Here is a 17,792-nt window from a genome sequence, read left to right on the forward strand (position 1 = left end):
TACAGAAATCTCCAGCCTCTTTAATCAGATCTTTACTGCATCATTTATTTCAGGAGCTTATGGACCAGCCTGGATTGTGACGTACAATCAGCGGGAAATATGTGCTTTAAAAGGATCTACAGTGTTTATTAAAGGCACTTTTACACTCCCAGAAGATTTAGGCCAACTCGAACTACAAAAAGCATTTTGTATGAAACACCCAGGTCCCGGGGTGGAGCCGACTGATCTGAGATTAGATCCAGATTACTCAGGCAGGGTTGAGTGTTTAACTGATAAGAAAACGTACTACTCTCTCAAACTGAGTAACGTGATGAAGAAGGATGAACAAGAGTACAACTTCAGAATCAAAGCAGATGAGGGGGAAAACAAATGGAGAGGAAAAGATAATTTCATTCTCAAAGTTACTGGTGAGTTACGAAGTAATATGTTTTACTGATTAAATATGTATTAAAGATATACATGTTTCTAGACTTTAAAGATTTCAGTAAAGAGAAAAATAATTTAATGACTTTTAAATTCTCTCCTTGTCTCAGAGCTCCATGTAGAATCTCCTGGAGAAGTAACAGAAGGAGAATCAGCAGTTCTGACGTGTAAAACCACCTGCAGTCTGACTGATCCAACATTCATCTGGTACAAAGATGGACGTCCTTTAACCACAGAGATGATCCAGAAGAATCAGCAGCTCCACCTGCAGACAGTCAGCAGTGAGGATGCAGGCAGTTATAGCTGTGCTGTAAGAGGATCTGAACATCTCCCCTCTACTGCTCAAACTCTCAGAGTCAGACGTGAGTAAAGTTCTCATTCTTCTCTAAACTCTGGGAATGGTTGAACCACACAGTGATATTAGAGATTAGCAAGAAACGCTACAGTCAGATCTGTCTCTAGATCCTCCAAAGAGCGTCTCAGTGTCCATCAGTCCCTCTGGTGGAATAGTGGAGGGAAGTTCAGTGACTCTGACCTGCAGCAGTGATGGATACCCACCTGTGGAGAACTACACCTGGTTTAAAGGATCATCATCAGTAGGAACAGGAGGAACCTACAGCCTTCCCAACATCAGCTCTGAGGACAGTGGAGAATACACATGCCAGAGTCGTAATGAACTCGGAGAGAGAAGATCCACTGCTGTCTCTTTAAATGTTCTGTGTACGTTGATGATGTTTTTAATATATTCTAGTAAATTATTTTCCTCCAAACTCAATTTTCCTCTTACCTGTTTTCTGCAGATCCTCCAAAGAGCGTCTCAGTGTCCTTCAGTTCCTCTGGTGAAATGGTGAATCTGACCTGTAGCGGTGATGCTAACCCACCTGTGGAGATCTACACCTGGTTTAAAGGTGGTGGAGACTCACCTGTAGGATCTGGACACAGTTATGTTCCTCTACAGAGTGGATTCTACTACTGCCAGGCTCAGAACCAACATGGAGCTCAGAGATCAGCTGCTGTACTGGTTAATATCAATGGTGAGAGACTTGATTATATAGATTGACCCTCTTATTTCTGTAATATATTTGTGTGTAATATCTCAGCAGGTCTCTGGGTGGCGCTGTATGCAGTTGGTGGAGTGGTTGGAGTTGGTGGGCTTGCAGCTTTTCTTACTGGACTTTTCTGCATGAGGTGAGAAAATGAATAAGAATGTAAAGATTGGGTTGTTTTTCTATCGGAGATATTCGTCTCCTGTTTTAATATTTATTTTTGTTTTCTACAAGGAGACGGAAGAAGCAGGATGTGAATACGGATGAGGACATCTACCAGGTGAGTTCTCACAAAGTTCTTATATCAGTAGATCAGTCCATCAATGTTCCTCAAGGGATTTGGTTTCTACGTCTTTGCTTTGCTCCCTGATCCTCTGAGAACCCAGAGCTCTTCTCACTGAGACTCTAATTATCTTTTCTCGGTTCTGCAGAATGTTGGAGATACCTCTTGTCCTCCTGATGAAGATTCCTCCAGTACTCCTGTTTATGGGAATGTAGAGGTGAGTTTTCATTACTGGGTTTTTATAGTACAGTTTTAGAGCATCTGCTGATGTTCTCTTTCTCTCGGTTCTGCAGAATGTTGGAGATAAAGCTCATCCTCCTGATGATGATGATGATGATGATGATGACTACTCCAGTATTGCTGATTACGAGAATGTGGATGGCACTGTTTAAAAAGTGGTAATGTAACAAACTTACGTCAAGTTGTAGCTCACATTGAAGCAGCTGAAATTGTTTTATTCAATTTTTTAACATTTATTTGGGTTCTGTATAGGACCATATATATCTGGAAGATCTTTTGAGGGATGTTTTGATAGTTTGCCTGAAAGTTAAAAGTACTCATTGGAGGCAGTTACTCATGCCAGTAAACTGTGTATTTATTTATGATGTAAATATTAACAAAATGTAGATATTTTCATGGAAACATTCCCATGTTTTGATAAAAAAAATAGCAAGGTCCTTAGATTTATTTTCCTTGTAAGACTAGAAACCAGTTCACATATCAGAAAACTTGTTGCAAACCAGACCAAGCCGACCCATCACAAAAAAAAAAAAAACGATTGATGTAAAAGACCCTGTTTTAAATAATTAATCCATGACACTCACAATATGCAGGGCAGTAAATAATATAAAAATCAATCAATAATCACCCCCCCCCCCCCAATGCTCAATCATCTTTTTCTTCCTGTCCTGCCCCTAAACCCATACATCATCCAATGCCCCTCCCATTTTTTTGGCTTTTTCAAATTTGAGGGTGGAGTCAGCAAAAATCATGGCCTAACCTTAACCTAAACATGTTTTATTTTACAAAAGAAAAATAACTCTGAGCGGTACCACTGTTTCCCACTGGCGGAGGCATAGCCCACAAGTTGAAAGGCTTCAGTGTAGGCTCCATGATAGAGAACCTTAACATTAACTTCTCTTTAAATCTTTGAACCCTTAAAAAGGAAGCTTCTAACAAAGAAACATGTTGGGAAGTTGATTTTGTTGTTGCTGAACATGTAAAAGCTTATATCTAAAATACCCTCTTGTTGAATGTTCCCATAGAACGAGAGCAATCAACCCTGACGCCATCGTCACCATCATCATTACCATCACTATCATCATCATCATCATCATCATCATCACCAGAATCGTCAACCAGTAAACTAGAGGAGGAGCAGGATGGTATGAGTGCTTCTCATCTCAGTAAATGAAAGCGTTTTTGTGCAAGCTTTAGATTTTCCTACTAATTTTACATTTACAAAAGTCTGTATGCATTTTTAACCCAAAGATAATTGTACCTGTAGAAGTCTTTGTTGTAAGTTGGGTTGTGTTTATCGCTGTGCTGTTTGTGCCATAGAAAAATAAACAAAGACCAAAAAGTGTATAAAGCTTTTTTTAAGAGGAATTGATGTAATGTATATATGCAATGCTGATCACTTGAATTTTGCATATGTTACAAATAATGTGGAAGATGTTCATAATGTAAAATGTGGAATCCTGTACAATGTTACCCAATTTAGAAATTTTGGCTGAATTTTGAATTTTTTACTGTGAGAAACCCAATATTTATATAGGATATGACGGGCAGTAGATACGATTGAAACCAGAAGTTTACTTAGTTTACTGTATAAAAAGGCACATATGCATGTTTTTTTCTCACTGTTTGAGTGTAATGTAACTGGACCATGTTTGTAGGTCACCTTTCTCGTATCTGCCTTTTCAGCTTTACAAAAATGTTCAATAGGATTAAGATCATGGCTCAAAAAAAGTGTTAAAATGCCATAAAAGTAAACTGCTTGCACTAGTTTACCCCTCACATTGCAGATGGAGGCTGTTAACCAGCTGTAGTGCAGAGTGTTGGCACTCAAAAAAGCAGAAGTACAGTTGCATTATGATGAACTCAATGCAGAAAGGGTTCTAGAAAGAAAAGAAATGACTACTGTTTAAGAAACATGCCTTTCTTTTTTATGCAGTATGTGTTCTTAAAAGTTTTTGTATTATTTCAATAAAAACGTATGCCTTTTTGTGCATTGAAAAGCAATGTATTATATTGTATTGTTTTACATTGCTAGTGTTGAAGTGCATTTGGTTCATGCAGTTTTGCATTTAGGATATTTTTCCAGCATGCTTCAGGCAGAGCTGCCAAACCAAATGCTCATATACACAAGATATGGTCTATATACAACCAAAAAAGCAATTGTCCTTCATTTGCCACATAATTAATTCAAATTCTTACAGCGTTTTTACTGGAAACAAACATTATGAATAATATTACAAGTTTCTTCAGTGGTGCCATTTGATAATCCTTTGATTTTCTCCTTTTATAGGCATCTTAATTCTGTCTATATACAACCAAATATAATATTTTCTAGATTTTAAACCCCATTACTCCAAATTCCTACAGTAATATAATTTGAAATTAAACATGATTAATACTATGGAAAGTGTTTTTCAACACAACAGTGTTTTCATTTGACTGCACTTACTATGATGATTTTTCATGAGCCTGTTTTTTTAAAGACTTAATTTGAATATTCTATCATGTTCTATAGTGGGCCTTATAACTAAATGAAAACTAAAACACTAGTAAACAAGTTTTAAAATAGTGCATAGCTGCAAGAAGTGAGAGGCAGTGCTGTAGTGTTAAAGTGAATGTGGTTAACACAATAAACTGACACTCTTTCTGCAGCGGCATCTTGCAGAAAACCCTCATCTTAAAGTAATGATGTTTCTCTAAAAGAATACACGTTATTTTTAAACTACAGCAGGAGATTTTAACTTTATCTTTTACACATAGAACCTCCACACACACACAAATAATAAAATAATAATGTTAAACTATTATAATCTAAACTCATAATTTAATACATAATTAAATATTAATAATGATTGCTTTATGAACATCTCCACCAATCCTGATGATCATTAAAAGGTCTTATTCCTTCGTTTTTTCCTTTTTTTAATGTCTAGTTGAGGTCTCTAGTATGAATGAATGCCATCTAACAGCACTGCAAGGCAGTGAGACGGGCAACAGTTTAACATGTGTAATAATGTCTTGCTAAATGCAGTTCAGCCAGAGTGTGGGTCAGAGTTGAGTTTTGTGTCCCTACAATAAGAGTCTAAGTTTAGTCTTGTGTCCCTGGAATGTGAGTCTGAGTTGAGTCTCAAGTCTCTAGAATGTGAGTCTGAGTTGAGTCTCAAGTCTCTGGAATGCAAGTTTGAGTTGAGTCTCAGGTCTCTGGGATGTGAGTCTGAGTTGAGTCTCAAGTCTCTGGAATCCGAGTCGGAGTTGAGTCTCAAGTGTCTAGAATGTGAGTCTGAGTTGTGTCTCAAGTCCCTGGGATGCAAGTCTTAGTTGAGTCTCAAGTCTCTGGAATGTGAGTCTGAGTTGAGTCTCAGGTCTCTGGAATGTGAGTCTGAGTTGAGTCTCAGGTCTCTGGAATGTGAGTCTGAGTTGAGTCTCAGGTCTCTGGAATGTGAGTCTGAGTTGAGTTTCAAGTCACTGGTATAAGAGTCTGAGTTAAGTCTCAGGTCGCTGGTACAAAAGTCTGATTTGAGTCTCAAGTCGCTGGTATAAGAGCCTGAATTAAGTCTCAGGTCGCTGGTACAAAAGTCTGAGTTGAGTCTTAAGTTGCTGGTACAAAAGTCTGAGTTGAGTCTCAAGTCGCTGGTACAAAAGTCTGAGTTGAGTCTCAAGTCTCTAAAATGTGAGTCTGAGTTAAGCCTCAAGTCTCTGGTATAAGAGTCTGAGTCGAGTCTCAAGTCGCTGGTATAAGAGTCTGAATTGAGTCTCAAGTCTCTAAAATGTGAGTCTGAGTTGAGTCTCAAGGCGCTGGTATAAGAGTATGAATTGAGTTTCAAGTCACTGGTATAAGAGTATGAATTGAGTCTGAAGTCTCTTGGATGCCAATCTGAATTAAGTCTCAAGTCGCTGGTATAAGAGTGAGTTGAGTTTCAAGTCTCTAAAATGTGAGTTTGAGTTGAGTCTCAAGTCACTGGTATAAGAGTATGAATTGAGTCTCAAGTCGCTGGTATAAGGGATGTAAGTCTGAGTTGAGTCTCAAAACTGTAGAATGTGACTGACTTGAGTCTCAAGTTGCTGGTATAAGAGTCTGAATTGAGTCTCAAGTCGCTGGTATAAGAGTCTGAGTTGAGTCTCAAGTCTCTAAAATGCGAGTCTGAGTTGACTCTCAAGTCTCTAAAATGTGAGTCTGAGTTGAGTCTCAGGTCTCTGGTATGAGTCTGAGTTGAGTCTCAAGTCGCTGGTATAAGAGCCTGAATTGAGTCTCAAGTCGCTGGTATAAGAGTCTGAGTTGAGTCTCAAGTCTCTAAAATGTGAGTCTGAGTTGACTCTCAAGTCTCTAAAATGTGAGTCTGAGTTGAGTCTCAAGTCTCTGGTATGAGTCTGAGTTGAGTCTCAAGTCTCTTAAATGTAAGTCTGAGTTGAGTCTCAAGTCTCTGGTATAAGTCTGAGTTGAGTCTCAAGTCTCTAAAATGTGAGTCTAAGTTGACTCTCAAGTCTCTAAAATGTGAGTCTGAGTTGAGTCTCAAGTCTCTGGTATGGGTGAGTTGAGTCTCAAGTCTCTTAAATGTAAGTCTGAGTTTAGTCTCAAGTTGCTGGTATAAGAGTCTGAATTAAGTCTCAAGTCACTGGTACAAAAGTCTGAGTTGAGTCTCAAGTCTCTAAAATGTGAGTCTGAGTTGAGTCTCAAGTCTCTAAAATGTGAGTCTGAGTTGAGTCTCAAGTCTCTGGTATAAGAGTATGAATTGAGTCTCAAGTTGCTGGTATAAGGGATGTAAGCCTGAGTTGAGTCTCAAAACTGTAGAATGTGAGTCTGAGTTGAGTCTCAAGTGTTTAGAATGTGAGTCTGATTTAACTCTTTAGTTACTAGGGTAAGTCTAAGTTAAATCAAGTATTTAGAGTGCAATTCTGAGTTGAATTTTAGGGCTTTAGATGTCAGTCTGAGTTGAGTCTTGATCAAGTCTTAAGTTTCTTTGTGGGAGTCTGAGTCTTAAATCCACAATCAAATCCATGCTGTTGTTAGCAGTGTTCAGCAACTACTCATAGCAGGGCTGACTGGTTTCCATCACTTTATTTGAAGTCTGGAAGAAGAACAAAAATATTTAAGAGTTTATTTTTTGGGGGGAAAACCCAATGAATTAACATATAGCATATTATTTTACATCAGTTACTACATGTAAATTCAATATAGCAACAAGCTCTGTGTACCTTTCCAGAACTAATGTAGATCATTATTTTTGTAGTGTTATGGATTGGATGGCTTGTACTCACATTTTCAACATTCTCATAGTCAGAAGACTCAGGTTTGTCAGAGTTAACAGAAGAACCAGGATGAACCAGCTGTGTGAAGAAAAAATAAGTCTATAAACTACAGACAACATTTCTCCCCCAAAAAAATTCTCATTTAGAGCATTTATTTACAAAAAATGAGAAATGTCTGAAATAACAAAAAAAGATGCAGAGCTTTCAGACCTCAAATAATGCAAAGAAAACAAATTAACATATTCATAAAGTTTTAATAAACCTGGTTTTTAATCCCAGTTTTTTTCATGCATCTTGGCATCATGTTCTCTTCCACCAGGCTTACACACTGCTTTTGGATAACTTTATGCTGCTTTACTCCTGGTGTAAAAATTCAGCAGTTCAGTTTGGTGGTTTGATGGTTTGTGATCATCCATCTTCCTCTTAATTATATTCCAGAGATTTAAATTTGGTAAAATCAAAGAAATTCATATATCACAACCAATAATTTTTTCACATAATTAAATACTAACCTCAAGGGTCTGGTACAAATCATCATTAGTCTTGGCTCCAAGGTCAAGAGTTGTATAGGTGTCATCTTCAACGTAAGGGTTGGTATTCTACCAAGAGATGGTTCAGAATTAGAGATTTTTAGTAGATTTATAGAAGTTTTTAGTTTACAGTTTTAAATTAAGTCTATATTAAGGGATATTTATGGGTAAATGAAACAAATTATCCTTAGAAAAACATTCACATGCTTAAATAGTGTTTTGCTGGATTAAAACATTCTCCAGAATGTTAAAAATATATTTTGTGGACCTTTTAAAAATGTTTTAATGTGTGTTTTGTTCCTCCATTAAAATAAGCCAAAAACATTATTAATAATAAGTATTACATAGAACCTGTTTGTCTAATTCTAACCATAGTCCAACACTGCCCTCTACAGGTAAGAGCGTGTAAATGCCTTTGCACTGTTGATCAAAGCACACTTTCCTTGCTGTCTGAGCAGTCATGGATGTTATAATGTTACTAGGTGGTTGCTATCGTGTTGCTGTGTGGATGCTAAATAGGTACTATAGTGTTAAAGGTGTGTGCAAAGATGCTGCTTGGTAATTGCTATCGAGTTGCATTGTACTTGCTAAGTTGACGCTTTGTTGTTGTTAGATAAGTGCCAGGATATCTTAGGTGGGGTTGCTTTTGGGTTACTAGGTGGTTGCTGAGGTGTTACTATGTTGTTTGGTTTAGACTGTTATATTTATGCAATCTACAGGAAATATATTGCCATTGACTTTGCACTCTTAATTAAAGCATCATTCAGTCAATAGGTTGTTAAGATTGCTAAACTGTGAGCAGGTGGTTGCTATGGTGTTGCATGGAGGTTTGCCTTAGAATTTAGCTTGTAGACTTGTCCACTATGTTTATTTCTCTTTTACCCTGCACTGCCCTCTTTTGGATTGTTCACTTATGCATGGCTATGTTTGAGGGCTGATCTTTAAAGTGTTGCTATATGGTTACTGTGGTATACCAGGTATTTTATTTAGTGCTTTTAAGGGGTATCTACATGGGAGCTGTAGTGTTGATATGGTAACCCATGTGGCTCTTAGTATTGGTATACCTATACTGCCTTTTATTGACAGGGGGTTGTATTACCCTATGCACTTCTATTATACTTAGTGTTTGCTTGGTTTTTGCTCAGTGGTTGCTACCTAGGGGGTTGCTATGGTGTTCCTTAATGGTTGCTATGGCGTTGCTTAGTGTTTGCTAGGGTGTTGCTTAGTAAATTAAACAACCTGTTTAATTTTACATTATAATAAGATTTCAGAAAATCATTAATTTTCAGATATAATGTTGCTACATTCTTGCTACAACATCCCAGGTGGTTGCTATGGTGTTGCACTCTTAAAGCACCCTTTCCTCGCTGACTGATCTCTGAAGTTCTGAAACATCTCACCTGAAAGTCACGTTTCTCAGGATTGCTGTTCTGCTTCTTACTCCTGCTTTCAGAAATAAAAATCAATGTTTAAGAATAAGGACATGTAGAACACATATCTGTAAACATGCAGTAAAATATACTATATAACCAAAGGTTTGTGAAAGTCTGCTTATTATGGGTTGCTTCTGAAATTAGTATTAAACCATTATTAAAAACAGTATTAAAAATACCTTAAAAGGCTTTTACAAAACAGACTTAGGAACAGTGCTGAGAGGATTTGATTGTCTCCAACCACAAAAACATTAGTGTGGTCAGATGATCAATCTAGTCCAAGTGTTTTGAATGGAGATCTTACACTCCCAACCCAACGTCCCAATTTTGAAGCCCATACTCAACGCTGGACACATCCCAACCATCCCATTCATTTGATAGGGGGTTTTCTATAAAAGTACTACAACCCAAGAGTGTACATTTCACTGTAGTAACTATATTTCAATGCAACTAATATTAATAGGTTTCCATTAACTTATGGACAGGTATTCCATGTAACAGTTTCTGTAACAGACTGTAATAAAAAGCTATACAATACTATAATAAATAAATCATACCTCAAGCAGAAAACTACAGTCCCAAGAACTGCAACTGCAACTGCAGCACAACATCCGACTGCAGGAGCTACATACAGAATCATGGGACGATCTGCTGAGATACGGTAAATACAGACACTCACACAGTGTAAACATTATTACTGTAAATATTGATTATTTTATGATGTAGAAACATTTTCATAGCAAGCAAACACATTGTGGCAATCTGTTATTAATGTATTATGTACATAATGTTCTATAGTCAAAGTCAGTAAATATAAAAGTAATAAAAATCAACCTGTTTAATTAATTAATTTCAGTTTAATAAGAGCTATAATGTTGCTACATGATTGCTACAGCATCCCAGAAGGTTGCTATGTTGTTGCTAAGTAACTTGGAGATATTTGCTGTATTGTTGCTAAGTGGTTGCTAGGGTGCTGTTTAGTGTTTGATAGGGTTTTGATTAGTGGGTGCTACCTAGGTGGTTGCTATGTTGTGACTAAATATCTTTGAGATACTGGCTATAGTGTTGCTTAGTAGTTGCTAGGATTTTGCACGGCATTTGCTACATGGGTGGTTGCTATGGAGTTGCTTAGTGTTTGCTTAATCGTTGCTACCCAGTTGCTAAGTAGCTTTGAGAAATCTGTTTAATAGGTTTTGCTAAGAGGTTGCCATTTAGTTGCTTAGTGTTTGCTTGGGCGTTACTCAATGGTTGCTATGAAGTTACGTATTGGCTGCGCTAAGTAGCTTTGAGATACTTGCTATAATGTTGCTGAGAGGTTGTTATGGACTTGTTTAATGTTTGCTAGGGTGTTACTCAGTGGTTGCTATGGAGTTACATATTGACTACTAAGCAGCTTGCTATAGTGTTGCTATAAGATTAATGTTGTTGCTTAGTGTTTGCTAGGGTGTTGCATAGTGGTTGCTATTTAGGTGGTTGCTGTGATGTTGTTAATTAGGTGCAAATATCTTACCCATTAATACAACAGGCATCAAAGCTGATCTCAGAGATCCGTGGCCGTTCTGGACCTCACAGAAGTACCGTCCACTGGTTGTGTCATTTACGATGAAGCTGAAGTCGGATTCGAACCCTACAGGTGAGGTTTCACCTTCTTTAAACCAGGTGTAGATCTGCACAGGTGGGTTAGCATCACTGCTGCAGGTCAAATTTACCGAACTTCCCTCCACTATTCCACCAGAGGGACTGATAGACACTGAGACGCTCTTTGGAGGAGCTGTTTTATATAATAAAGTATATAATTAAATTTACAGAGAATCATTATTATAGACGACTGTTATTTGAGTTAAATTAAAACCTAGACTTACATTTGACAGTGATATTCACAGCTGAGGAACTAAAGCCTTCATGGCCACTTATAGAGCAGGAGTAGATGCCTTCATCCTCCAGTCTGACGTCAGGTAGGTCCAGCTGGTTGTCTCCCAGTATCTCACTGTGCAGATCTCCATCTTTATGCCAGACGTAATTCGGTACAGTGACGGAAGGGATGCAAGTCCCACAGATCAGCATCACCCACTGTCCTACTGTGACCACGTCCGACTCTGACTCGACGTCCACCTTTAGGTCTGAATCCCAGATTTAAATAATATTAACATTAATAATAATGATAAAATGTGTATCTCTTGAATAAAATTTGGGATGGTTGCACAGCTAAGATACAAGGTTTTAAATTCGGGCAGTTGCTAGGCAGCTCTCCGGCTGCAGAATATAACATGGCAATTGGTCCGAATCACATTGCATAACCCAATTCATAATATCTGGGATGCAACAGGGTTGCAAAGTATTTGCAAGCAGTTACCAGATACTACGTTGTTCTACATGGTTGTTCAGTGGTTGCTAGGAAGTTGCTAGAATATGCCTTGTGGTCTGTAACAGAATTGCTATACATCATGAATGTCTGTAAGTGGTGGCAAAGGTTGCTTTGGTGTAGCTAGGTGGTTGCTGTGGAGTTACTTAGTCATTTCTATGTGGTTGCAAGTAAGTTGATAATCTATCACATAGATTAGGTGTTTTAGAAGGTAGCAAGCAATTTATTATTTAAAGGGTATTAGCTATGGTATACCAGGTGCTTGCCATGATATTGTTGGGTGTCTAGCTATTAGTTATAACATGGTGTTACAGGTGGTTGCTTTGGTGTTGTAAGAAAAATGTTGCTATGGAGTTGCTTAGGCATTGTTAGATGTTGGTAGGTGGTTGACTATATAATATATACTATATAATAAGGAGCACTGTCAAGGGACACTGTGGTTAGCGCTAGTAAATGCTGCCCAACAGCGCTACACTAAGGAACACTAAGTGTTCTGGTAATCCAGGGTACTATCAGCTAGCAGTTCAGCCCACGTAGTTTGTTTTAACACGATAAACATGCAGACTACAGGCTGATAATACTCATCTCTGATTGGCTAAAGATGTAGTGCTGTAGTTAGCAGCTAATGCTAATACTGCTCCAGCCTTGGTGCTGGAGAAACTTCACTGAAACTCCTGTATAGCACTGCACCTTAATACCTGACTGGTAGAATACATACATAAGGCGTACTGATGATTTTAGGGAAAATTAAAGGATTTTAGGTGCGAAAAATATGGTGGTTCTCAGATGTTTATTTATGGTGTTTTAGCAATTTGTCAAGCGGTTGCTGTGGTGTCACATGTGGTGAAAACTGTTCAAACATACAGTAAACATGCACACTAGTCCTCACCAGTGATCTGCAGTGTAACGCCGTGCTGATTGGTCAGGTCCTGGGTGGAGTTGTTGCTGATGCTGAACTTGTAGATTCCAGCGCTGTCCTGAGTCACGTTCTTCAGAGTGAGAGAACAGTCCAGAATCTCCAGTTTATCTGAAGCTCCTGTTAAACGTTCTGCTGAAAATCGCTTTACAGAAACGACCGTAGCCTCGGCTCCTTCCTGATTCTGATGGTACCAGACGTAGGTGCTGATCTCCTGAGATCTGGAGTAGGAGAGTTTACAGGGCAGGACCACTGAGGAGTGCTGAACAGCACAGATCCTGCTGGGAGTGTACGACACGCTCCAGGCTAAAGTCTGGGATCCTGAAACGTGAAGAGGGTTTGGGTTTAATTTACCAGGGAAAAATAACTTAATTTCCACAAGTACATGTACAAGCACATCTTGTAGAAATATTAATGTAATATGTGCCTAATGTTCACACCCAATAAATTAAATCAAACAGAAGAAAAACTTTTTTACATTTTTAAGGCCTTGTAAAACAATGTAATTCCAGTAATTTTGGACTTGAGCTGCACAATACTACAAAACAAATACATTGCAATATTTGGATGTTCTCACCAGAATCAACATTCTAGATTGTCATGATAGTATTAATGCAATGTGTCTCAGTACTGTATTTTTCATATTATAAATTGCAATGGGTTATAAGGTGCACAAACAATAAATGTCTATTTTCTGGTCTATTCTCATACAGAAGGTGCAATAGATTATAAGGCACATTATGCGGCACTAATTAGTAACAGGGGTGTCGCCATGTTTTCCTACTAATTCAGCAGCCCAGCTGCTGGGTGGCAAAACCAGTAAAGCTAAGCTAAGTAAAAAAAAAAAATAATAAAAAAAAACAGAAACTAGAAACTCAAACGAGTGCTGAAAACTGTTTATTTGGCTTCTGCGCTTCCGTTTATTTACAGAAAGCTTAGATTTCCAGATTTACACCAAGGCTGCGTGCAGCAGCATTAGCATTAGCAGCTAACCACTAGCACTAGTTGTGGTTAGCCGCTAATGCTGCTTTACACTGAGGAGCTACACTGATGAACCCTGAGTGTTCTGGTAAGCCAGGGCGATATCAGCTAGCAAGTCATCCCACGTAGCTTGTTTTAATACGTTAAACACACAGACTACAGTCCAATATACTCTGCTCTGAACAGCGACAGAGCTAACACAGTTAATGCTAATGCTAATACTGCTCCAGCAATGCTAGCCAAGGTTAGCTTTACTGCTCTTTGATACCGGACTATTAGAATTCATTTATAAGGAGCAGCGGAATATAAGGAGCTCTGACCATTTTGAAAAAATTAAAGGATTTTAAGTGCATCATATAGTGTGAAAAAATATGGTAATTGAAATACAATTAATGTTTTTTTGTGTCGAGTTACACTGTATTCAGGCAGATATTAATATATCCTATACAGTAGATATTTGCTATAGTGTTGATAGGTGTTGCTGTGGAGTTGCTTAGTGGCTGCTGTATGGTTGCTATGGTGTTCTTAAATGAATGCAAGTGTGATAGGACATTCTAGGAGACCACTCATAACTCGAATAACTCAATTTAACGCTCTTTAGTTTTACTCTAATAAGAACTAATTTGGACGGGTTTAAATTTAAAGTTCAGTTCAGTTCAGACCCAAAAACCAACTGCCCTCCTTAAACAACATCAGTACTGTTTGTTCAAACTACGTTTCCATTTTTTAACAAACATTTAAAGCAGATTTACCCAACAGAACTACTAAATATAATGCTAAATTCATAAACATACTTCTGTAACACAGAACTTCTGCTTAAGGTCAAGGTTAAGGTCAAAAAGAGGAAGTTGCACAATTGAGACAGCTAATGGTATCACAAAGAAGACATCTCCTAGCAGACCAGTGTGGGAAAGTTCAAGTTAAGACTTAAAACCCTTTTTTTTTAAAAAAAAAGTCATTTTTGATCATCTAATCAAAACCCACCTGTTTTTAAAAGAAGGATCATCAAAACTAGGCCTGCATTCACCAACATCTTCATCAGCACTGAAGAAGAGCAGATCTGAAATATATTAGAACTTGTTAAATTATCTATAGAGCATCTAGACATCACTGCAATGTCTAGAAAGCTTAGTTTTAAAGATAAAAGTAGTTTCTAAGAGTGATACCTTACCATGCTTCTGTAGGTTGTAGATGGAAGATCTTGACGATTGAAGACGAAGTGTTTATGCAGCAGTCAGCTCTCAAGTTTACTGGAAACTAAACTTCCCCAACTATAAACACGAACAGCTCTAACCACAGCGTTAATGACACGACATATAAAACCATTCACTATCATCTGATTGGCTGTTCTCTGTGCTAATTTATGCACAGTAGATTGTTTAAGGCAAAGCAAATATTTTGCTAAAATGATGAACAAAATAAATTTGTATATTAAAAATAATTATTGTATAATGTTCAGACCCTGCATCTCCTATATTACAATGAACATCATGCATTTTATACATTTTATTAATTTAAAATGTTTTGTTGCACATAAAACACTATTTGAGAACTGTTGACCATCAGAACAGATCATGAACCAGCCAATGAACAAAGTTTCTAAACCAGTGAAACCATAACTTGTCCCCACGCATTGCATAAACACTGAAAAAACAGTAGTACTAGAGCCACTGAGGCAAAATAACAGCTAATTTTGACTAATTTAATGTGATTTAGTATACTTTTTAATCATGCTGGTTAACTGTTTAAAATGATGTATGAAAGAAAATCAATATGAAATATAAAATATATTTATTTACACACAGGCTTTCAATGCAATAGAAATAATAATTAAAAGATGGTTAAATATTTTTGTTCATTGGATTTATTTTCTATATAGGTTTTATAGTAGAATATTAGAGTCTTCTCTTCAGATTATTCCTAGCACATGGCTTAGTGGTTGCTAGCAGGTTGCTGGGCAGTTCCTATTGTAGCTCATGTGGTTGCTATAGTGGTTAAGATGGTTGCTGGCATGTTGCCAAGTGGTTGATGTGGTACGCCTATGTGGTCCATTCTGTGTAGCAAATGATAAATGGGATACAAATGTTCGTATACCATTTCTTTTGTCACCATGATACAAATGAGTTAACAGTAGTAACAACCAACCAACCATGTGGGGTACAATGACAGGAAACACTTGCAGCGATACTAGAGCAACCACACGGGACACCACAGCAGCCACTTACTGTAGCAATCCCAATGCAGCTGCAAAGAAATGCCATATCACCTATCTTGCAAGTCACCTTATAGAAAATACCTAGCTATACCATTGCAACCACCCAGAGAACCTTAGGGACTATCAACATACTTTCAGAATATAGGAATCAGCCCTTGAGATAAAGCTGTTTGAGTCAGGGATGAGGAATAGTATGAATACAAAAACAAAACAAAAAAATAATAATAATTATTACAAAAATAAGAATACCTTATAAAATTGCATCCAGTGTCCAACTACAGCGTTCATTAATTATTGTCAGTAAAATCTGAATATTTAAGTTTCAAATGTAAAAAAAACCTCAAACATATAAATAAAAGATTGATTTTGTCCCAATCCTGGAGGTGGTTTTAAATTTGCTTTATTAGTTTGTTTGGAAAGAGGATTATTGTTTTACTACATGGTTTTATTGACACTGGTGACAAATGATCACTCTTTTCATAGTCTTGAAGCAACTTTCACCATATATTCTTATTTTAAGGTGCATTAGAACATCTAGTTTAGTGCAAGTCAACACTAGATGGCATACTAGACTGGTGTAAAGATCCAGGCCTTGCATTATTAAACACCATGACATTGTAAACTCACAGTCATGATACCTATATTCCAAAATCAGCATTTTTTTCCTTTATAATAATCTATGTAATGTAATTATTGCAAAGACCTAATACTGTTCTATTCAGTGCAAATAAAAATTGCATATTTATGCTTTGTAGTTCTCTTTTTCGAGTCTGTAATATTTTCTGCTGCGACGCACCCCACTACTTGCGCAATGCTTATTTCTGCACAGTTTCAGTTCAGCAGTTCCTCTTTCCTCAGCGAGAGTTCTTGTTAAGAAGATGTTGAGAAATTGACTGGAAAATAATATATAATTGGAGGTGTGAGCACAAGTGGAGAGTGCTGACTCATGAAGACTGATGACAGTGTTTCTCTAATCAGTCATCTTTACTGTTTGTAGTACTTAATACCAGTAAGTGTTTACACAACTCAAAACAGATGTTTAGGTAGAAAAAAATGTTAAATAAGTCGTATTTCTATCCACTACAGCTGTGTGACAAAAATGTAAATGATGTAGGCTACCATAATTAGGTCCCACAAAAGCCTTTTTACTTTTATCAAAATCATTGTTTCAGATATGTTATAGTATAAGTGTTTTAATGACTTTTTAAAGTTCAGAGATGCTGGACAGGATACGCAGTGCTTGGTTCTTGGAGGGTCACACATGCAAGAACCTAAAAACCATTGTAAAACTTTACTCTGATATCAACAGGCTCTGCTCTCCATCAGTTCCTGAATCAAAGCAACGTTTTTGTCAATACACAGTTTGCAGAGTATACTGTGGAAATCAGCTTTTGCCACTTTTGTCAACTTCCAAGTTGTTCAGTATAATGTGGAAATTGGCCCAAATTCCAAAGTAAATTATGTGAATCTGCCAGTGCCGTTTTTGTCAACACCCCATTTGCAGACTATAATGTGGAAATTGGCCTGTATTGTTTCTGTCAACTCTCAAGTTGGCCAACACCCATTTTTACAACACCCTGTTTGCCGAGTATACTGTAAGAATCGGCCCAGGCCTCTTTTGTCAATTCCTAACTTGTCAATTATAATGTGGGAATCGGCTAGCACCATTTTTAAACAACACAGCGGTTGCCAGAGCCATTTTTGTCAACACCTCATTTACAGAGTATAATGTGGAAATTGACCTGTATCGTTTCTGTCAACTCCCAAGTTGGCCAGGACCATTTTTCTCAACACCCCGGTTGCTGAGTATAATGTGGGAATCGGTCTTTGCCACTTTTGTCAGCTTCCAAGTTCTTAAGTATAATGTGGGAATTGGCTCATGCCAATTTTTCAATTCCCAAATTGTTGAGTATAATGTGGGAATCAACTTCTCAAGTTGGCCAACACCCCTTTTGTTAACACCCCGGTTGCTGAGTATAATGTAGGAAGCGGCCCACAACACTTTTGTCAAATCCAAAGTGGTTAAGAATACTGTGGGAATTAGCCAGCGCTGTTTTTTTCCCAACACCCTGGTTGCAGAGTATTATGTGGAAATCGGCCCATGCCACATTTGTCA

The 17,792-nt window shown here is 37.6% G+C and overlaps 1 protein-coding gene across 4 annotated transcripts; it reads right to left on the minus strand.

Moving 5' to 3' along the window:
• Window positions 1-4,889: 4,889 nt before the first annotated feature.
• On the minus strand, window positions 4,890-17,126 carry si:ch211-286b5.6 (B-cell receptor CD22). Of its 4 annotated transcripts, XM_022686058.2 has the most exons (10): window positions 14,633-17,126; window positions 14,446-14,521; window positions 12,454-12,801; window positions 11,065-11,322; window positions 10,713-10,973; window positions 9,760-9,853; window positions 9,170-9,215; window positions 7,752-7,838; window positions 7,186-7,317; window positions 4,890-7,058 (listed from the first exon to the last, which is right to left on the minus strand). In XM_022686058.2, the coding sequence occupies exons 1-10, from the start codon at window positions 14,633-14,635 to the stop codon at window positions 7,014-7,016; spliced, it is 1,350 nt and encodes a 449-aa protein (XP_022541779.2). In that variant the 5' UTR covers window positions 14,636-17,126; the 3' UTR covers window positions 4,890-7,013. The 4 variants fall into 4 exon arrangements, with proteins under 4 accessions (XP_022541779.2, XP_022541777.2, XP_022541780.2 ...); XM_022686056.2 differs by having other exon boundaries at window positions 9,170-9,212; window positions 14,446-17,126; XM_022686059.2 differs by having other exon boundaries at window positions 7,249-7,317; window positions 14,446-17,126.
• Between the last annotated feature and the right edge of the window lie 666 nt (window positions 17,127-17,792).

This window comes from Astyanax mexicanus, chromosome 21 (genome assembly GCF_023375975.1).
Source record: "Astyanax mexicanus isolate ESR-SI-001 chromosome 21, AstMex3_surface, whole genome shotgun sequence".
In the NCBI taxonomy this organism is placed as follows: domain Eukaryota; kingdom Metazoa; phylum Chordata; class Actinopteri; order Characiformes; family Acestrorhamphidae; genus Astyanax; species Astyanax mexicanus.